The sequence below is a fragment of the Bufo gargarizans genome, chromosome 6 (genome assembly GCF_014858855.1).
Source record: "Bufo gargarizans isolate SCDJY-AF-19 chromosome 6, ASM1485885v1, whole genome shotgun sequence".
Taxonomy (NCBI): domain Eukaryota; kingdom Metazoa; phylum Chordata; class Amphibia; order Anura; family Bufonidae; genus Bufo; species Bufo gargarizans.
In genome coordinates, this window is record NC_058085.1 from 267,349,001 (window position 1) to 267,372,224 (window position 23,224).

General features: G+C 44.5%; 1 protein-coding gene across 4 annotated transcripts in view; it reads right to left on the reverse strand.

The window, feature by feature from the left end:
- Positions 1-1,057: 1,057 nt before the first annotated feature.
- RGS19 (regulator of G protein signaling 19) overlaps positions 1,058-23,224 on the reverse strand; it is a 62,219-nt gene continuing 40,052 nt past the window's right edge. For 3 of the 4 annotated variants that reach the window (XM_044298998.1, XM_044298996.1, XM_044298995.1), the window contains 4 exons: positions 17,697-17,815; positions 17,304-17,378; positions 16,522-16,756; positions 1,058-2,320 (listed from right to left, as the gene is read on the reverse strand). In XM_044298998.1, the coding sequence (XP_044154933.1) occupies positions 2,132-2,320; positions 16,522-16,756; positions 17,304-17,378; positions 17,697-17,785 (588 nt within the window). In that variant the 5' untranslated portion in view covers positions 17,786-17,815 and the 3' untranslated portion in view covers positions 1,058-2,131. Of the gene's footprint in view, positions 2,321-16,521; positions 16,757-17,303; positions 17,379-17,696; positions 17,816-20,868; positions 21,026-23,224 lie in introns of those variants that run through there. The other variant, XM_044298997.1, reaches the window with a different exon arrangement.

Here is a 23,224-nt window from a genome sequence, read left to right on the forward strand (position 1 = left end):
AATTTTCTAAGTGTGAAAGTAGCCTGAGCGGATCCGTCCAGACTTTTACATTGAAAGTCAATGGTGGACGGATCCGTTTGAAGATTGAGCCATAGTGTGTCATCTTCAAACGGATCCGTCCCCATTGACTTACATTGTAAGTCTGGACGGATCCGCACGCCTCCGCACGGCCAGGCGGACACCCGAACGCTTCAAGCAGCGTTCAGGTGTCCGCCTGCTGAGCGGAGCGGAGGCTGAACGCCGCCAGACTGATGCATTCTGAGCGGATCCGCGTCCACTCAGAATGCATTAGGGCTGGACGGAAGCGTTCGGGTCCGCTTGTGAGCCCCTTCAAACGGAGCTCACAAGCAGACAGCCGAACGCTAGTGTGAAAGTAGCCTAATATGCTAATAGTCAATAAGGCCTTATGCAAGCTTTATTCTGTCACACAGAACACTACTAGTATAGTGATAGATAATGGAGCCTGATGGCAGTTGTAATTCGTTCCCATAGCATTAACATGTGGTATGATGGGAGTTGCTCACTACTTCCATAGGGCAATGGTACATTATGGGTCACATATAGTGGCCTACAGAGTATTGATAACAAGTGTATCATGTCCCTGAAGGACAAAGAAAGTGTCTACCCAAATGATATTGAGCATGGTTGTTGTACTCTGCTCCCAGAGAAGCATTAGTGTAGAAATGTAGGGTTTTATACTGACCCGCGGGGGGCACTGTTCCTGGGTAACATGTACTTCTGACCCGCATGGAGAGCTTTATTTCATGGAATGTATACTGCTGACCAGCAGAGAGAAATGACACATCAAACATATATTTCTAACCAGCAGAGGGAGCTATAACACAGGGAAAATATATTGCTGACCAGCAGAGGGAGCAGTGACACAAGCCATATATATATTGCTGTCCAGCAGAGGGAGCTGAGACACAGAGGACACCAATTTCCTAGTGCTGTTCCCTTGTGCAACAGCAGAGGGAGTAAACAAACAAGGCAGCACTATCCTATACAGGAGTACACATAAGAGGCTTATATAAAACATTAGCCACATCACATAATATAGATATAATATATATATATTTGCACATATATATTTTTATAAAAAGTCTGTTAAAATTTTCATGGAGGTGTTGAAAGAAAAGTAACACTGTTAGACGGTGACATCACATCTGCTCGAGGAGTGCTGGAGTATTTGGTAGCTTTAGGAAGTTTTGGCCAGCAGGGGGCAGACAATACCCCCAAATCTGATATAGACCCTGCTGATGGATGAAAGGTATCGTTTCTCGACTGACCTCTCTCCACAAACAGGCAACGTCTCAGCTTGAAATGAGGCTTGATAATGTCCACACTGTAAACAGACGCCCGCCCCCCCCCCCCCCTACATGTTGTTGGCAAGTTGTGGGTATTATGTGTAATATAATGTATATGTATTTAAAGCAGGAAAATTTTGCCCACCCTCCCCAAAATCCACCACACTGGTTCCTCACCACTAATTAGGAGAGAACCTAGCACCCCACTCCTCAACGCTCAGAAACGTAAAATCAGAACAGAATCCCCAATAACTGAATAAAATCGTACCTCCCCCTCCATATTAAATATCTCACTGACGATGCAGACACTGAACAAGGAGGGGGTACCAGAGCATTTCACATCTCTATTTCTTCCAGTACTGAACTTCGAAGCCTGGAGCTCATAAAGCACACTTCCAACCCGCCTCCCTCCCCAAGCTCCCATACTTAGCCCTTTCTATCAAGAAAGGCATTACTATATGAAATATTTGGACCCCTCTCCTCTCAGGACCCCCCCTGGGGAGTTCAGTAGTATTTACGTCCTGAGGTAAGTTCCCCCCATACAGTACCTAATGCCCCATTGTCTTCCTGCACACAGTAAACAGAGGGGGAGAGGGAGGTCAGGAGAGGTGTGAGGTGAAGGCGTCGTCGTTAAATTCTCCTTAAGCTATGGGGGGCTGAGGCTCTGCGGCGCTCTGCATTCCGAGGCAGGATGGATCTTGGAAAGTGGCTGGAGGAAACAGGACGTGCGCCAACTGCCCCTTAAATTTCCCCTTCTTGCTCCCAACAGCTTGTATAAAATGTGCGTATCGACCAGTCTCTGCAGCCCCTGAAGTGGTTCAAACCTATGACTCCGAATTGGAGCGTGAAATGTTCTGGAGCATGGATTTGTAAATGCCCGAGTTAAGAAATCGTGGGTAGGAGTCTCTGTGCATCAGGGTGTATATCTGCAACTGGGCATCGTCAAACGTGTGAGAGGAGGGCTCCTGCATCCGTCTGTTGATCACCTCTCTAACCCGAGAATCCAGACTGACCTGTAGAGGGCGACAAAGAGCTTGTCAGCACAAAACAGCATACACATACTGTAAACATAGAGAGCAGTATTATAGTAGGTATATTCTTTTACATATGGACAGTATTATAATAGTTATATTCTTGTACATAGATGCAGTATTATAGTAGTTATATTCTTGTACAAAGGAGCAGCATTATAGTAGTTATATTCTTGTACATAGGAGTCAGTATAAGGCTACATTCACACATCCGTAATAATGGGTCCGCATCCCTTCCGCAAATTGCTCTATGGGGCAGGAATGGATTCGAACAGCAAACAGTGTGCTGTCCGCATCCGCATTTCCGGAGCGGGCCGCCGATCTTCCGGTCCACAATTGCGAAGAAGAATAGGCATTTCTATGGGGGTGCCGGCCGGGTGTATTGCGGATCTGCAATGAACTACGGACGTGTGAATGGACCCTTACAGTAGCTATATTCTTACACATAAGGGCAGTATTATAGCAGTTATATTCCTGTACTGTATATAGTAGCCAGTTTTACAGTAGTTCTATTCTTGTACATTAGGGCAGCATTAGTTATATACTTGTACAAAAGCACAGTATTTTAGTAGTTATATGCTTGTATACAGGAGGCAGTATGATAATAGTTATATTCTTGTACCTAAAGAGTCAGTATTATAGTAGTTAAAAATGTGGGGGGTTCAATCAGCACAACCCTGTATGCAGGTGCACATTGCTATGGCGAAATACAGATACAAACGCAAAAACACAAATGCAATCGCACTCTGCAACCAGCACTCTGCCCTGCCTCTATGCTGGATGTTGAATGAGGCATTGGTGTACATTTTGGCCAAAGCGTAATAAGCCACTCACCACGTCAAAGTCGCCTCCATGAGTGGTCCCTAACACTAGTTCCTACCTGTTATGGGCCATGACAGCCACACAAAGTCCAGGGAGCGCAGGTACAGCATGCACGCCAAGCACACTCTGCTTTTAACCCCGTCGGGGGCCATTACAGCTTTCATCGGATCCAGGGATGCAAGTACCAACATGCATGCTGAGCCCACTATATACTTCTCCTGGAGCCAAATGGCTACTGGTAGGCGCTATGAAAGCAGACTCAGTTTTATACTGACTTTAAAACCAGCCTCCAGGGCAGACTAACTGGTCAGGTGTGCATTATAGTAGTTATATTCTTGTACATAGGAGGCAGTATTATAGTAGTTATATTATTGTACATAGGAGGCAGTAATACACTAGCTATATTCTTATACATAAGGGCAGTACTATCATATATTCTTGTACATAGGTGCAGTATTGTAGTACTAATATTCTTCTATATAGAAGGCAGTATTATAGTTCTTGTACATAGGTGGCAATATTATAGTAGTTATATTTTTGTACAAATAGGACAGTAGTATATTAGTTATATTCTTGTACATAGGAGCTAATATTACAGTAGTTATATTCTTGTACGTAAGAAAGAAGTAAGGAAAGTATTATAGGATTTCCTTGTATATAGAGGGCAATATTATAGTAGTTATATTCTTGGATATAGGAGGCAGTATTATAGTAGTTACAGTGTAACTGTTACACTGACGAGCAACAAGGTAACAATGTTTTGAACTTTTGACTTTCAGGGTCAATATCTCACAATCCACTACACCTTCAAATGTTAAACTACCATCATTTTATAGACAATCATCTTGGTTATCTCATACATAAATTGGACTTGCAACTTTGCTCCTAAAACGTATAGATTGTAAGCTCTTGAGAGCAGGGCTCTCACTTTCCCCGTGTTATTCAGTTATTTATTAGCCAGTTACGTTGTGATGTCTTTTGTTTTGTACATGAACCTTGTGAATGTGTAAAGCTCTGCAGATTATAGTGGCGCTATATAAAGATTATTATTATTTAAATTTTTATAATTTTGTTAGTATTTTGTAAATCCACCTTTGGCTTTCAACACTGCCTGAATCCTTCTGGGCATGCTCTCGACCAGATTAAAGCATGTCTCGACCAAAATCTGTTCCCAGGTCTCTTCTACACATTCTCAATGTTGGTGAATACTGGTAGACTCACTTGGGTACAAATACAGCTTTTTCTTCAACTCCACCAACAAGTGTTTGATTAGGTTGAGGTCTGGGGATTGTGGGGGTTCATTGTCATTGAGCCATTTCTTCGCCAATCTCGACATATGCTTCTGGTCACTGTCCTGCTGGAAAACTATCCAACCCTTTTCACTGGAGTGTACAAAGTAACTCGTCTTGTAGGGTACTCACATGGAGCTGAGCATTGAAACCACCATCGATTCTAGTCAAGTATCCAACGCCTTTGGCTATGAAACAACCCCATATCATCAGGCTTCCTCCACTGAACCTGACAGGTTCTTCAATTTTTTTCGATCCATTAGCCCCCTTTTCCCTTGTTTCTTCCAGACCCATTTGCACCCATCAGAGCCCAGTCTATTGACTTTCGTCTCATCCCTCCAAATCACCTGTTTCCAGTCTTCTACTGTCCACTGTTTGTACTTTTTTGCCAACTGGATGTCAACTGCATGGATGTCTGTGATCTCACTGACGTGAAGCATACGAGTCACCTCCACTGCCATGTTTGTCGTGCCAGAACAGATAGACCTTGTCATGAGCCGACTTATCGACTCCAATATTTTGCTTGGATGTCCACCTCTTGGCTTTGGAATGGATGAACAGACCTCATTTTGTATTTTTTCAACTGTCATGGCACTCACATGATGCAGTTTGGCAATTGTCTTGGCCGACATACTGCTATCGGTGAGATGGATGATGCTGTTTCTCTTTTCTTGGGAAATCTTCTTCATAGCTTCTCCTGGATTCAAACCAGTGACCTTTCACTTGGGAATCAACCTAGTACCACACTGAGCTATTAGGGAATGTGAGAAAAGGTTGTAATTTGTAGTGTACAAGAAGAAAGAGATTGTTCCACCACCAGGAGCAAAACAGTAACAATGCAGTTACATGACAAAAATCTGCATAACTAATCATATGCTAAATAGTTGCAAGTCCAATTTATGTATGAGATAGCCAAGAGGATTGTCTATAAAATGATGGTTGTCTCACGTCCGAAGCTGCATTGACTTGTGAGATATGGAGGCTGAAAATCAAGAGTTTAAAACATTGTTACCCTTTTGCTCATCAGTGTATATTCTTGTACATAAAGGCAGTATCATAGCAGTGATATTCTGGTACCTAAGGGGCAGTATTATAGTAATTATATTCTTGTACACAGGAGAAGATAGACTTGTGAGTTCCCTGCTGGGAGGTGGTATGGCTTCTCAACCAGCAAAGGAAGAGGGAAGCTGGGCTGATGATCCTGGGAACCCCAGAGTCTGGAGTATGGCTTACAACATGGTGATGGTGGAAGTGATAATCTGAAAATGGTGACTAGTGAATCAACTGAATCTGAAAAGTTTATTTAAACTGGAAATCCAAATTTTTAAATTGAGAGATGAGATTAAGATAAAGACTCATCCAAAGAAAAGGCTGATGAATTGGACAAGCGGATTTGCCATATTGAAGAGAGATAAAGAAACAAACACAATACCCAAAGTAGAGTGCTGGGGAATGGAGAAAAAGAGGGAGGCCAGAGCCCAAAATGTCAAAATTAATGAAACCATTAATAAAAAATGTACTGATTATGAAGTTGGGTATAGTTTGGTGGATATAAATCACAGAAAAAATGCACCAAACGGATATGCCACTGACTATACTAGCTAGTCATACAAGCAGATATTAAAAGCTGAGACTTTTGCCAATATATTTCTGTCAGGAACACATCGGAGCCCATCATGCACCATGTCATGGTCTCTCAGCATGGCAAGGGTCCTACCTCTACGCTAACTATGGTGTGAACACAGTCTGAAGTATAGTCAGTGTCATATCAGTTTGGTGCATTTTTTCTCTGATTTATATAATTATATTTTCATCCGCACAATGCTCCGTTTTGTGTAGGATGCCTTTGTGGTGCATGTGGACCGTGGCAGCATCCTCCATTGTACGCATTTTTTTGCTGGGGATGGTCGTTTGCTGTGGTCCACATGCGGTGGGACTGCTCCCCCAATGAGAAACACGCTACAGTGTTTGGGGTTTGAGCAGTTCCCCCATATTTGCCACTATATTTCTGTGATATAGTTTGGTGGAGCAGGAAACCTCTTAATAGCGCCTACAGTAATGTGGATAGATCCAGCTATACTAATCTGGTCCAGCAGGCTCATTTAGTGGTTGACAGTGCACAGTATACTTGCCATAAGGGGTTAACGCCAGCAGAATAGATCGTTTGTAGTTTTGTACATTAAGAAAGACATGAATTATGGTCTGTGGTAGGCGCTAGTGGAAAGTGAACAGCTCGTGCCCCAGGATCCACTACAAAGGCATTTACCACCTTCTATAATGAGCAGAAAATGACCCAGTGTATGTGTGATAACACGATGGAGTGGTGGAAGTGCATGAAAGGGGACATCAAGTAGTTTAATATAAGTGCCACCAGGAGACACATTAATGTGGAGATAGTCTGTGTTGAGACTGCAGCTGAGCCGCTTATACAGCAGGACAAATAGTGGAGAGAAGGTGGATGAGCATCAACCAGATAAAGCAGAAGATGAGAGAGAGGCAGTATGATCTCCTCAAACCTCTTAAAGCAGGGGGCCTGTTTGATAATGGGGAGGTTTACACCTCTGACCCTGTTATTGCTTGTAAGAACAGGGCAAAGCAGGAGGCTTATGACAGGATTATTAGATGAGAACAGGACGGAGCAGTCAAAGCAGAAGAAACTCCATCAGGTCAACGGAGATTAATATGGGAATCTGTTTAGAGGGGGCAGATTAGGGAAGGGGACATCAAATTCTATCTGAAGAGTGTGAAAGTATAACTGAGCCCATAACTGAGGAGGAGGTGAAGAGGAACATTGACTTCTTAAAACCCAAGAAGAGTCCGTTACTAGATGGTGTGACCAGAGAGTACTATAAAGAGTTCAGGGACCTATTAGCTCCAGATCTGGTGAAGGTTTAAAATGATATCCTCTCTGCAGGGAAGATGTTGCAATGTCACTTTAAGGCATACAACCATATTCATTTTGCGGTCCGCAAATCGTGGATCAGCAAAATTTGCATGGAGTCAGTGTGCTTTCCACATTTTATTTGTAGACCCATTGTTTTCAGTGGATCCATGGTTTGCACTCTGTGGACATATTCTATCTTTCTGTATAAGGCCTCTTTCACACGACCGTATGGCTTTTTCAGTGTTTTGCGGTTCGTTTTTCACTGATCCATTGTTCCGTTTTTTTGTTTCCGTTTCTACGTTCCGTTTTTCCGTATGGCATATACAGTATACAGTAATTACATAGAAAAAATTGGGCAGGGCATAACATTTTCAATAGATGGTTCTGCAAAAACGGAATGGATACGGAAGACATACGGATGCATTTCCGTATGTGTTCCCTTTTTTTTTTGCGGCGCCATTGACTTGAATGGAGCCACGGAACGTGATTTGCGGGCAATAATAGAACATGTTCTATCTTTCAACGCAACGGAAAAACGGAATGCATATGGAGTACATTCCGTTTTTTTTTTTTTTTGCGGAACCATTGAAATGAATAGTTCCTTATATGGAACACAAAAAATGCCCCGTGAACAGAAAGAAAAAATGGTAGTGTGAAAGAGGCATACGGAAGTGGAACATGGATGATTCGTGTGTTGGGTCCACAAGAAATGGGGATGCAACAGCATCTGTATTTTTCAGGTTCGCATTTTGTGTACCCCAAAAGGGATATGGTCGTGTGCATGGGCCCCCAATCTGTCTTAGTTTTACTGCCAAAGGGAAATCTAAAGGATACTAAAAACTGGCATCCATTGTGTCTGTTAAACACTTATTATAAAATCCTGGCCAAGATCTTGTATTACAGGCTGAGCGAGGTGACTAATAAGCTAATCTTTGCTAACCAGACGTGTGGTGTGAAAGACCAGACTAAAGAGGACTAATTACGGCTGGTGAGAGAAGCTATAACGTACATGAAAAAACATGAGGTAGGAGCGTATATTGTAGGCTTAGACTAGAGTAAGGCCTTTTAGATTCTTTAAAAGCAGATGTTGTTGGAGCACGGCCTTCCTGCTCGCTTTGTAGAATGGCTGCAGGTTCTCTACAGGGAGGCAGTAAGCCAGCCTCTGATTAATGACTACCAAAGATATCTCTTCAGGATCATGTCAGGTATGAGGTAGGGTTGTCCTTTTAGACCACTATCACATTTCTTTAGTCTGGATCCTTTCTTGGGGAAATTGCTGAATAATATAGATTTTCAGGGGTTGAGATGTCATATTCAGGAAAAAGTGGAAGATATAAAGTTCTGTGCTTACATGGACGATGTGACGCTCCTGGTGTCTTCTACAGATGACGTGCAGCACTAGAACAAGAAATAGCAGCGTTCTCCAAACTGTCTAAGGCTAGTGTCACACCTGCGGTGTGAATTCCAGCAGGCTGTTCCGGCAGAGGACGGCCTGCCAAAATTCATCAGAGCCAGCACTGCCGGATGGCGACGGAATGCCTGCCGGCCACATTAAGTATAATGGGGTTGGGCGGAGATCCGGCCGCATTCCTGCAAACAATGTGGAGGATTGGCCAGACACAAAACGCTGCATTCTGTGGTTTGCATCTGGATGATTCCCAGCACTGTCTGCTGGAAGAGCCGAATGGAATTCACACCAGAGGTGAACATGGAGAAGGTCGAGGCGCTGTGGCTGAGGAATGACAGCAATGTCCTCTCTGTGCCCTTCAGGGCAGTTCAGGATAAGATCAAGATTCTGGGTGTTGTGTTTGGAGCGGTAGATGAAGGGAAGGTGAACTGGGAGGAGAAGGTGGCAGTGTGTGAGCAAAAGGTGCAGAGCTGGAAGCATTGAAAGCTGATGTATCAGAAGAAGATCTGCTTGATGAGAAGATTCCTGCTTCCGCTCTTCCTGTGTATCTCGGTGGTGTTCCCAAAGCAAGATAGTGTGCGCCCCAGACTAACCAATGTCTTTGTTCACTTCTTGTGGGATAGCAGGGTGGGAGTGGTCAGGAATACCACTGCTTATCTCCTCCATAGGGATGGGAGACTCACCATGCCCTGCCCAGGGCTCTTCTTTAATTTGATGTTTTTGATGAGAAATTTCTCATTTTGGAAGGCTTCGGTGATGAAGCCACGGTGCTGTCTGAGTGCCAAATCCAGCAGTTTGTGTCTGTGAGGTCGATAGGTGACCCCATTCAGAGGATCTCAGGGCACATTAAGAATAAAGTGTCCTGGTATGACATTCATATAATCAGTAAGATCATTAGGTGTATGTATAAAGTCAGATTGCTCAATACGAAGGTGATGCACAACAACCTGCTGAGATCTCAGTTTAGGGTCCAGATATAGCCAAGGAAATCTCTAAATATCGATGTAAGACAGGCTGCAAAAATCTTACAGGATCTTAAAGGTGGTGTGGCTAGGACTTTATGACAGAGCCAATCTGAAGTGCCAAAATGTATCAGACAGATCCTGTCCTGGAGATCAGTGTCACCAGATTCTAGAGACAAGCATCTCTTATCAGAATGTCCATTCAGTACACAAGTATGGAAGGTCGTGTCCCTGGCCCTGCAGTTACCCCATCTAATAGGACAGCTGTACCCTCAGCTAATGTAAGGGGACTTCCCACCGCAGCTCGGGATATATTGTAAAAGTTCTCTGTATGGAATAAATGTGGTGAAAAGGTACCATCTGTGGTATGCGTGATGCTGCCTGGTCATTAATAAAAAGGTCACCCATGTAATACTGTCAAGTATAATATAGAAAGTCTGAAGACAGTATATAAGAAAGACCTGGAATATAATCCACATAATGTATACTGGAAGAGGATTCATGTACCATGTTCTGCATGATGTTTCTGAGGTTATTAAAGGTGTATTCCCATCTTGGACATTGGGAGCATATCACCAAGATATGCCCCTAATGTCTGATAGGTGTGGTCCCACCTCTAGGACCCGCACTTATTCTTAGAATGGAGACCACAAAGTGCCAGAGGGCGCACCACGCATGTGCAGCCGCCCTCCATTAATTTCTATGGAAGCTCCGAAAATAGTCGAGCAGCACGCTCGGCTATTTTTGGAAGTCCCATTGAAATGAATAGGAGGAGCACTGAGCAAGCATGGCCACCGCTCCATTCACTTCTTCTGGGGCTGACGGAAATTGTTGAGCCAGTGCGCGGCTAGGAATGAATGAAGGGCGGCCGCGCATGTGCGGTGCGCCCTCCGGGACTTTGTGGGCTCCATTGTAAGTATAGAACATATCAGACATTGGGAACATGTCCCAGAAATAAGACCCCAATGTTGAGATGGGAATACCCCTTTAAGTGATGGAATCATATGTTTGTTCATTTTACCCCTATAATTTTATTGTAATATTTTGTTGCAAGTTTTAAATAAAAAGATCATTATACTAGTTATATTCTTAAACATAGAGGGAAGTACTATAGAAGTTAGGTTTTTGAAGATAGAGGGGGTATTATAGTAGTTATATTCTTAACCATATTTCTTTTTATTGAAAGAGAGCAAAAGATCAGGGTCGAGACCCATACATGACATTACAGTGGCGATGACAAATCTCCATAAGCACATCCAGCATATACATCATGTATGGACAATACAAGCAATCTTGCCATAGTCAATAAGAAACGCCAAATAAAAATGTAGAAGGGAAGAAGGGAAAGGAGCAATCAGGAGGGAGGGAAGGGGGGAAGGGGGGGGGGGGAAACAAGGAAGTGAGATAACTTCTGCTCTATCCTGTAAAATTCCTATGGGCTTTCCATGGGGACCACAATTTTAAGAAGCGGGCACGTGAGTTGGTCTCCCAATGCGCCAGCTCCTCAAAACGGTAAATCTGGTCCACCTTGTCAGTCCACATAAGGAGAGTCGGTGGGGAGTCATTTTTCCACAAAAAGGGAATAAGTAGCTTCGCTGCTGTAAGCAGCATCGTGGGGAGATCATGCTTAGAGGGAGTGAGAGAGCTGTTAGGGCACCATAATAGTACGAGCTTAGCATCTAGTGATATCTTAGTATGGCATATTTGGTTGACCAATGTCTCAATTGATTTCCAAAACGGTTGAATCTTATGACAGGACCACCAAATATGCGACAAAGACCCAATACCTGTGCCACATCTCCAACACGATTCAGGGATCTCAGGGTTCAATTTATGCAAGAACTCTGGTGTTTTGTACCATCTACTGAGAAGCTTAAAGGAGTTCTCCTGAATCCTCACGCATCGACTGAAGCCGTGTGAGTGGGACAGAATGGACGCCTTCTCCGGCTCCGTAAGAGACATGGATAGCTCCCGTTCCCAGGAGACCACATAATGTAGCTCTGGGGGAAATGAAGAAAGTATTTCTTTATACATCTGGGATAACGGTCTAAGGGGGGGTTTAGCAGCCAACACCCTCTTTTCAAGCCAGGAGGGGGAGCTACTACCTGCAAAGGGCCCAGTACACTTTTTAGTGTCACGTTTAAAATCTGCTAAGTGGAAAAAGGGTGCCGCTTTAACCTCAGGGAGGTCCACCACTGAATCCCAGTTCAAACTACCGTCCGGGAGAAGGACATCTCGCAGAGGAATGTCAGCGAGCTTAGACCAAATCCCGGAGGGGTTTAGCACAGAGGGGTGGATGTGGCTCTGTAGTAAGTTAAGTGGCATACTAGGGTTAGGAAAATTAAAAGTGCGAGATTGAACCATCTTGGACCATTCAACCAGCATACCCTTCCAAACCGGAGTATAGTAGTTATATTCTTGTACATAGGGGGTAGTATTATAGTAGTTATATTCTTGTACATAGGGGGTAGTATTATAGTAGTTATATTCTTTTACACAGGAGGTAATAATATAGTAGTAATATTCTTGTACATAGGGGCAGTATTATAGTAGCTATATTCTTGTACATATTTGACAGTATTATAGTATTTGTATTCTTGTACATAGGGGGACAGTATTATAGTAGTTATAATCTTGTACATAGGGGGTAGTATTATAGTAGTTATATTCTTGTACACAGGAGGTAATAATATAGTAGTAATATTCTTGTACAGAGGGGCAGTATTATAGTAGCAATATTCTTGTACATATTTGACATTATTATAGTAGTTGTATTCTTGTATATAGGAAGGAGCAGAGGTCGCAATAACGCCTGTACAAGCGTCATAGATGCCTGTTCAGACCATTTTACTCCCTGGAAAAAGTCTAGGGCGTACAGATATGCCTTAGACTTTTCCCTGCCATTCATCAGCACAGTGAGCGCTGTGAACGGCGAGGGCAGTGCAGCGATGCTGCTGCTGCCTGAAACAACCAATCACAAAGCTCTTTACAGTAAGGAGCTTAGTGATTGGTCAGTTTGAGCGGGCTGCCGCAGCTTATGGCACACCGCTCTGAAGTGAGGAAGGAAGCGCACGATCGCCACTGGCGGGGTAAGTGGCCTTGCTGTGTAGTAAAATTTAGCGGGGATTGCAGATCTGAGCGTCTTGTTTTTCTCTAGAATAATGAGTCTGAAGCACTCAGCCGAGCGCCGTCTCTCCTCCCTGCTGAGTGCAGTACTGAAGATGGCCTCAATAGAAGGGTTATGGGACCTTCTTCACTACCGCGCTCAGTAGTGAGGAAAAGTGGCTGAGCGCTTCAGACTCCTGCTCATAGAAGTCAGCGGGGGTCTCAGCGCTGGACACGCCAACAGGGGACCAGCAACAAGCAACACCAACCTCAGACTTGGGTCTGACCGCCAGCTGCAAGACAGTGAGGACACGGGAGGGAGACCCTCAGGGCAGGTCATTCTATTGTCCCGTAGTCAGAAAAATAAAGGAGGATTAGCTTATAGGTGCAGCAGACTGTGATGTGCCTGTGTACCCGGTGCAGGGCCCAGCACAAGCCTCCTGGCTGATACACAGATGTCACAGCATGACTGACTTACAGATACCCCTACTCTCATTGTCAATGCTAATCCTGGAGATAACAGGGGGAGAAGAGAGGATGCTGCATGAGGAGTAGGGTCGGGTTCACACACAGACAGTAGTGGCCAAGGAAAAGCATCACTGTCCCACTATATACCGTACACTATTAACCTATGTGCACTATAGTCCAGGACACTATCACCCTATATACAGTATACTGTATCACTATGTACACTATAACATTATATACAGTACATCACACTATGTACACTATAATAGTATAACAGTACATAATCACACTACATCCCACTATGTGTACTACATACAGTACATTACCACACTGTGCTACCCTAAGCCTAACACCCAGACCCTGCAGAGCTCTCTGTGCCACCCTAAGCCTACATAGCCTCATACTGTGCCAACCTGACCCTGCAGAGCTCTCTGTGCCACCCTAAGCCTACATAGCCACATACTGTGCCAACCTGACCCTGCAGAGCTCTCTGTGCCACTCTAAGACTACATAGCATTAGCATCCAATCTGAGACCACTGAGCTTGCTGCTTGGTACCAAGTTGCCCCTAAACTCCATTTCCGCTGAGTGTAAGGGTCCATTCACACATCCACAAAATAGGGCCGCATCTGCACTTCCATTCCACAAAAAAATAGAACATGTCCTATTCTTGTCCGCAGACACGAACAAGAAAAGGCATTTCTATTTAAAGTGCCAATTTGCGAACCGCAAAACACTTGCGGACATGTGAATGGACCCTAACAGTGTCCCCAGCTTTAGGCGTTGGAGGAATGACTAATAAGGAGTCTACTGTTCGCATCTATACCGGCAAGAACTGGTGACACTGTTGAGGTGGCACTGGTCTTATGTTTAGTATATGATGTCAGCTACATTTAAAATTGTCTAAATTTGCTATTTATGCATGGAAGACAGTTCTAGAATACTGGTAATGGTTTTCATGCATAAATAGCAACCCCTAATGTTATGTAGGCCTTCGTATTAACTATTTGAATTACTCTAACTTTCGTACTCCTTATCGGCTAAAAATACTCCTCAAAAATGGTAAGAGGAGTATTTTTACTCTTCCAACAAAAATGTAGCGCGACCTCTGGGAGGGAGTATTATAGTAGCTATATTCTTGTATATTGGACAGAGAATGATAGTAGTTATAAGCTTGCATATAGGTACAGTATTACGTTATAGTCTTAATATATACAGCTATACATTTATTTTCTAACCTTGATACCATATTCTACTGTCAGTCCCCCACAATTTTCAGTTACATGAAGTATACTTCCCTTTGCTAACTTTAAACCTCAAATCTCAATGAGCAGAGGCAGAATCCAGGGAATTATCGTTAGTTAGGTAAATGGCCACATGAGGGCAGCAAAGTCTCTCAATTCAATGTGACTGATCAATTTGCCTATTACTAACCCAAGGACAAGCGGTTTCTTTTCTCAGGTCGATATTTTCTAAGCTTTGTAATGATTCACAATCCTGAATAACAAACAGCTCAATGTGGAATGTAAAAAAAAAATTTCAAATATGCCATACAGATATATGTCCAAACAACTCTTCACTACCTTAGATTGTGAGCCCCATTGGGGCAGCTTGATGCTAAGGTCTATAAAGCACTGCGGAATATAGTAGCGCTATATAAATGTGTAAAAAATAATAATAATAATAATAAAAAATTAAATAATCTTACTTTTCTTACTATTAGTTTCAGTGGGGGTCCTACCTCTGGTAAGCACGAGAACAGGGGCTCCGTACCTCTTGGTGTCCCACTGAAATGAACGGAGCTGCAGATTCATCTCTGTGGAAATTTCGGATACAGCGGAGTACAGCTCTAGGGTAGGACCCCTGCTGATCTAATAGTTATCTCCTATTCACAGGATAGGGGATACCATTGAACTACTGGAATACCCCTTTAAATACCCATGAATACACCCACTTCAAACAAGACACAATGTACTCTGTCTACAATTGAATGCAAAATCCATATTCAGATAATCAGAATATGGGAATAATTTCAATGAAATTTTTTTTACATTTACATATTATTCAGATACCTTACTGTATGCAAACATACCGTATTTATCGGCGTATAACACGCACTTTTTCCCCCTGAAAATAGGGGGCAAATGATGTATGCGTGTTATACGCCGATTAGGGCTGAAACGTGTCCTCCGGAGGCCAGAGAGGCAGGACTGAGCCGGCCGGCACAGCAGAGGGAGGAGGAGGGGGGAGGAAGGAGGAAGGAGGAGGGAGTCCCTCCCTCCCCACTGTGCGCGGCTGCCGCTGAAGACCAACGAGGACAGAGTAGGAGGAGGAGGGGAGGGACTGTGGCCACTGCGCCACCAATGAATGTGCCGGCCATATCCCACAGTTCCGATCGGAGTCCCAGCAGTGTAATGCTGGGGCTCCGATCGCTTACCATGGCAGCCAGGAGTCACGCTACTGAAGTCCTGGCTGCCATGGTATGTTAGTGAGCAGAGAGCAGCGCATTATACTCACGTGCGCTGTGGCCGCCGGTCGCTCCTTCTTCTGTCTGTGCGGCGGATTGCTAATGCTTACAGCATTAGCAATGCACCGCACAGACCTATGAGAAGGAGCGACCGGCGGCCACAGCGCACGTGAGTATCATGCGCTGCTCTCTGCTCACTAACATACCATGGCAGCCAGGGCTTCAGTAGCGTGACTCCTGGCTGCCATGGTAAGCGATCGGAGCCCCAGCATTACACTGCTGGGGCTCCGATAGGAACTGACACTGCCACCAATGATGGGGGGGAGGAGGGGGACCCTGTGGCCACTGCCACCAATGATTAATACTGGGGAGGGAGGGAGGGGGGGGGGGGGGTTTGCGTTACCAGAGGGGGCAGATCAGAGGCTTTATTTGAAATTTAATTTTTTTTCCTGAAATTTCCCTCTAAAATGAAGGTGCGTGTTATACGCCCGTGCGTGTTATACGCCGATAAATACGGTATATATAAAAATATATTTTCTGCACAAAGTATGAAACTACTTTTGGCCACAAATCATTACAAATATGTTGCTTTCCTTACATTGTACTGATCTAGAATACATAATGTATTATACTCCAGTCGCATCCAGAGCTACATTTAAAAATCTGTTGGCTGCCACTTAGATTTAGTCAGTCTTGCAGCTTTGGTTGTAACTGGAGTACCAGCCATGAGTCAAGATTAGTAGAAGATGAACCTAATCTATAGTAATAGGTACTGTTACCTCTTTGGGAGACAGAATGGAAATATAATCCTCGTAGATCATGCGTGCCTGTTCTTCAATGCTATGCTTGCAGTTGTCTTTCTTCAGCTCCTCACATGCCAGCCAGAACAGCATGTTCTCCTCACTGTACTCTGTGCGGAGAAACTCCCGAAACACGTTGCGACCAGCCGGGTTCTTCATCAGCTTCTCGAATGAATGAGACCAGCTGTGCACCTCTTCTGAGGATGGTTTTGAGCTATAAAAGAAAAAGTAAGATCAGTGACGACCTTCCCTCACAATAAGGCCGAATGCACACGGCCGTGAGCAGTCCGTGGAACCGCGGCCTGGATTCCTGCTGAGAGCAGGAGCGCACAGCGTCATTGGATGCTATGACGCCGTGCGCTCCCTGCTGCCGCCGCAATACAGTAATGATCTATACCAGTGTATTACTGTACTGTGGCGGCAGCAGGGAGCGCACGGCGTCATGGCAACCAATGACGCTGTGCGCTCCTGCTCTCAGCAGGAATCCAGGCCGCAGTTCCACGGACCGCTCACGGCCGTGTGCATTCGGCCTAACCCTATAGGTTTAAGCTGAAAGACTCTGTGCTGCTGGAAAACACTGCACCTTACAATATGAGTCTGTAGCCTCCACTGGCCTCCTTACCATGCACTCCTGATCCCACGTACATCATCATACGAATGAACATGTCATTGCCCCACACAAGATCAGCACACCCCTCTCCGGTAATACTCTGCTGGGCACATTGTCCCTTCCACTATGTGACTCTCAGTGCCACACTTACCAGACCTCACAGTGAGCGACAACCTCCAACTTGGTGTCTCGTGATAATCTCCGACGTCTGTTGCGCTCGTCATTCCTACATAGGAAATGGAAAAATAAAATTCCTTAAAGTGTTTCTAGCCATGGATGGTTGAAAGGCCTTAAAGGGGCATTCCAGCCTTTAGATACTCTAGATAGGTCATCAATATCAGATCAAGAGGGTCCGACACCCGACTGGCAACAGAAAACAGCTGACTGCCAGGCAGTGCTGGTTGTCAAGACCCCCAAACATCTGATATTGATAACCTATTCAGAGGATAGGTCATCAACATCTAAAAGCTAGATGGGGCCTAAGTTGTTTATAGTGCTGGAATATGAGACACAGATGAAGAAAGAACGAGGAGACCACACTCACCAGGAACAGCTGCAGCAACAACACCAGCAGAGGCAGCAGGGATTGTTCCGGTGGTTCCGGGTGGGCTGCTTCCTGTCATATCGTGACATGGGAGACTCGCTGGGGTCAGGCCCTGTGTACTAAGGGAGAGATATCATCGTTAAATGGGGACCCAAAATTCTTCTGTATAACAAGTCTCAGTGCGTCAATGTCATTGCCCTTCCCCCAAGTGTCAGCATAACATGGTCTTCTACTCCCAAGCATTCTCTAATTGTCCTGTGCCCCAAGTGTCACTGCCCTGTACCCCTAATGTCAGCATAAGTCATATTATGACAGTGTCCTGTCCATCTGTCAGTGTGTCATTATCCTGTCCCCAAAAGGTCAGTGTGTCAGTATCCTGTACCTCACTTGTCAATGTGTCATTGTCATGTCCCCCCAAGTGTTTTATTTTGTCCAGTTTAAGGAACAGGAAATTGGCAATCATTATTCCCTATACTAGTGATATGTGACTCTATTGCCCGTGTGAAACTATAACTTTCAGCATGCACTGACTGCCACGGACTAATGCTCAATACACACACACTGGCACATGTATACTGGCGCTGAGTGTAGGGAAGCCTGGATGTAATAAGAAACATCTACTGAGACAATAACAATTCAGAATCCTGGACTATGACACAACGTTCTGAGAAACCCTTACAAGTCCGCAGAAATTCCACGCAATACACCTTTGTGCACACACGTTCTGCGTTCATGGAAAATGTGAAGAAAAGCTCCATTTCACTCCAGAATTGTATGCCAAATTGTGAGATGACTTTCCACTCAGATGTCCAAAAAATATCATGTTTTCAGGTTTACATCATCGAGACATCAGGTTCAGTAACCAGCATTTAAATGAAGCTATGGAGCCAAAGACGGGCCATACCATTTTGTGGAGAGGGTGGACAGAAGTTATTAGCACACCAACATAAGTCCTTAGAAAGCATTAAAGGTGGAAATTTACTGAATCAAGTGGAAAGCCTCTTTGGAAACTATGAAACTGGGGAGGGTCCCATATTTGGGAGGCCCCACAGAACATGAACCTGAGCAGGGTTCCCTAAAATTTAAGAGGGAACTACATGTAGATCATGACAAGTTAAGGGATCTCCTGACGTGTATAATCTACCACAGTATATTATATTTACGGGACCCCCCTGACCCATGTACCACCAGCTGTCCCCCCACAGGACTACCCATGGCATCTGTCTTACCGTTGATCGAAAACACAAGCATCGTTTACTCATCCTTCTCCTGAACTACTGGCAATGTCTAAATGGAAACTTCTGTCCCCTCACACAACTATGGGCCATTTTATCTTGGTCTATGAAAATATTGGAGTCACTTATGCAAATCACCCAACCATAACTGATAAAAGAACACAGTTTACTATTGTGAAGCGATAAAGCTCCGCTCTGCATCACCCACAAGTTTCCAAGTCAAAACTTTATCCTGGAGATGTTTATATCTAGAAAAACATGGACACATGGTGCCCCATGGGTCAGATCCCTCTAGATGGCAGCAGATAAGGCCCGACCTTTCCCATATGTTCTAGGAGCCAAGAGGGGTCACATGACACCTTCCTGGAGCCCTGACTCCTTACAAACCAAAAGAATCCTTAGGAGTCACCTTAAGGGATGGAATAGGACATTTAATGCAGTTGAGACCCACGTTCTCTTTAAGGGTATATGCACACAGGGTAATTTTTTGCCGAAGCTTCTGCAACTGAAAATCTGTTTCAGTCGTCAGTTTTTTTTTTTGGTGGCAACTCCATGGATTTCTGAAAGTCGCATTGGAAGTAATGAGACAGTGGCATGTGTGAATATATCCTACATACACCAGCCAAAAGCTACTTCAACAGCACTTCATACATGTTCATATGAAGTTCTCAAAATTGGTATGGAATGGAACATGGCATGTAAAATCTGAAACTGTTCAGCTCACAGCAAAGCTGAGTTTGTCCATGTAAAGTCCATCAGACGCAGCAGAGCCAGAATTATCATTTAGTGCCACTTATACTGATATCACTCGGCTTCACGTTACATGGACACAAACGTATCCTGTTTTGGAGGTCCGCAAACTGCGGATCTGCAAAATACAGACACCTTCCTTGGACAATCCGCTTTTTTCTCAGTTCCAATAATAGAAATTACTATTCTCGTCTGCAAAATGGACAAGAATAGGACATGTTCTATAATTTGCGGGACGGACATACGGATGCGGACATTTGTGTGCCGTCCTTTTTTATGTGGAACCATAGAAATTAATGGGTCCGCAAAACACGAGGATCAGTCGACAATCCAAAATTCGGTTGTGTGCGTGAATCCTCAATTAAGGTTCTCCATAGGTCTTGCAGGTAAATGAACCTCTTTGTTTTAACTCAAGAACCTTAAATAGTTACATAAAGTCAGCTCTGCTACATCTGTGCAGATACAATCACACTATGTATCTGAGCATACGTCACAGCTGAAGCCGATTAGAGGAAGCCCCAAAAACACAACTTCCCCCAACTTTCCATCCTTCGCTGCAGACGTGTAAACCGCAGGGCGGCCCTGAGTCCGTGTATCCTCTGTGAGACCAGACACTGTGCAGAATTGTACCGTAGAAGGAGCAATTTATCTCCAAGAATCTGATATTCAATAAGCATGAGATCGGTACTGGTAATGTTGTATAATGGTACGTTTTTAGTTCCATCACAGCCCTATACAACTAACTTTGTCAGAGCTACGTTTGTCAGATGCAGAAAGGTCCTATCCCCAGTCCATCAGATGCTAGTATAGGAGAAGGTCTAATAGTGCAAATTTTTTAGCTACCGGTACATTGGCGTTAGGCAGAAGCAGCAGAGCCGAGCTTAGCAGGTGCAGCAGGCTTAAAGTTGGCAATATTCAATATGTTATCTCCATAGGTCTACAAGTTACTGCAATGCAATACAAGGTAGTCCCAAGAAACCAACTGACAAAATCGGTACTGCTATAACCGTACTTAACCTTAATTTAAAGCCATAGTACACAGCAACCTGCACATTTCTGGTCCCTGTGCTAGGACCTCGGTCTCTGGCACGTCCTGTAAATCCATCTCCGCTGACCATGAACCAAGTTCAGCTTCCCAGTCGGGTCAAAAGTAAGAGATTGATGCATGGACAGCAATCTTCACCCACCTTGTATCCCATGGACTGCTCTCCCAGCGGGTGCATCTGTTGCCCCCGTTCTCCAACAGCCTTTGAGCAGACAGACCGCTGTCGGCCACAGCTCTCTCCCCGGTTTAGGGATAGGAGAGAATAGGAACACTAAGGGTGTGGGTGAGAAGCGATTATGACATCCTGTGGTGAGAATGCAACTTCCTGACAACTACACTTCCGCTGTAGAGCGAAACCAGCTTCAGGCAAACATGTACAAAAACACACGGTGGATGGACCCATGACAAGGGTGCAGTAGCTGCTCTGGCTTCTAGAGGCTGCTGTAGAGCTTTATGAGGGTGGGTTCATCCAGGCAGGTTACAACTTGGCATATGGCAGAAACAACAGTCACCCAGCTCTTCCACACCTCTGAAGGACATCTCCTGCTCCTGTGTTGACATCACTAAATAGATATGCCATGCAGGGCTCTAGGAAAGCTGAGTGACAACCCTATCTCTTACCACTCAGCTACACCGGAAGCAGATATAACTAAGCCCCACAATTCCCGTTGGCAAGTGACAAAACAGACCTGTGTACACTGAGCCGTCCTGAGCCACGGTCACACCTGAACAATACACACATGGGACCGTTTCCTCCATCACACATTCACATTATAGACAATGCAGTTTCCTCCTTTTTACATTCAGTAAAATACAGATTGCAAGCTCTTGTGAAAGTTCCTCTGCCTCTTCCTTCCCTGCGCAATACAAAGTGACTGTTTCCTGTTCTGCTGAGACTTCTCGGGTTTCTTCAGTCCATTATTGTCCTCGTCTTCCTCCTTCACACATATGCGTGTATATATATATATATATATATATATATATATGTGTAACCTGCTCCCCCCCCTCTTCCCAATGTAGGAGGACCCTGATATAGAGCACTGAATCCCAATTGTCCAGTCCCTTCCTACAGTAGGAAGCTCATATTTGGGGCGTGTAGTTCAGAGGTGGACTTATTAGGGTTAATGGTATTTGAGAGAAATCTGAAAGAGACAAAGTAATGGAGACTTAAAGGGCAGGACAGGTTTCCTTCAGGTTAGTGGACAATATCCAGCCAAAACTGACTGTAGTGGTTGAAACTGCCCTAAGTAAATGTCTCCACCAAAATCTAGTCTAATAAGCAGAAGAACAAACATAAGTTCCCCATCAGTCTGGAGAAACAAGAGACTTCCTGTTTCTTTGGAGTCAGGGCAGCAGGGTGTGTCATGTGACCCTTCTCAGCTCTGCTGATTGGCCACACAGAGGGACCCAGCTGTTTTTAGTACATCACTAAATGTAACGATTATCAGTTTAATAAGTCATCCATGCTTAGATTGTTCAAGGTCTATGGTTACTTTAGAGCAGGGATGCTCAACCTGCGGCCCTCTAGCTGTTGTAAAACTACAACTCCCACCATGCCCTTCTGTAGGCTGATATAGCTGTGGGCTGTCCGGGAATCATGGGAGTTGTAGTTTTCCAACAGCTGGAGGGCCTCAGGTTGAACATGCCTGCTTTAGAGGAACACCCGAGCCAAAACTCACACTGTGGTGGATTTACTATTGCAAATTGACCATGTGCCACATTAATTGTCACAGACACTCCGCCGCCTCCCATCACAGTGAATGAGGCTGGTGAGCATTGTGGTAACATCCGGCAATGCTGGATCCAGGGAGCTCCAGGCAGCCGAATCTAATAACTTAAGGCTACTTTCACATTAGCGTTTTTCTTTTCCGGCATAGAGTTCCGTCCTAGGGGCTCAATACCGGAAAAGAACTGATCAGGCATATCCCCATGCATTCTGAATAGAGAGAGCAATCCGTTCAGGATGCATCAGGATGTCTTCAGTTCAGTCATTTTGACTGATCAGGCAAAAGAGAAAACCGTAGCATGCTACAGTTTTATCTCCGGCGAAAAAAAACTGAAGACATGCCCGAATGCCGGCATTTTTTCCCGTAGGAATGTATTAGTGCCGGATCCGGCATTGAATCCGTCCTTCCGGTCTGCGCATGTGCAGACCTTTAAAAATTAGAAAATAATAAATACCGGATCCGTTTTGCCGGATGACACCAGAAAATCGGATCCGGTATTGCAATGCATTTTTCTGACTGATCAGGCATTTTTGATAAGGATCCTGAAAAGTCTGAAAAATGCCTGATCAGTCAGAAACTGCCTGCCGGAATCAAACAACGCAAGTGTGAAAGTACCCTAAGGCTGGTTTCACACGGGCGTTGCGGGAAAAGGTGCGGGTGCGTTGCGGGAACATGCACGATTTTTCCGCGCGAGTTCAAAACATTGTAATGCGTTTTGCACGCGCATGAGAAAAATCTGCATGTTTGGTATCCAAACCCGAAATTCTTCAC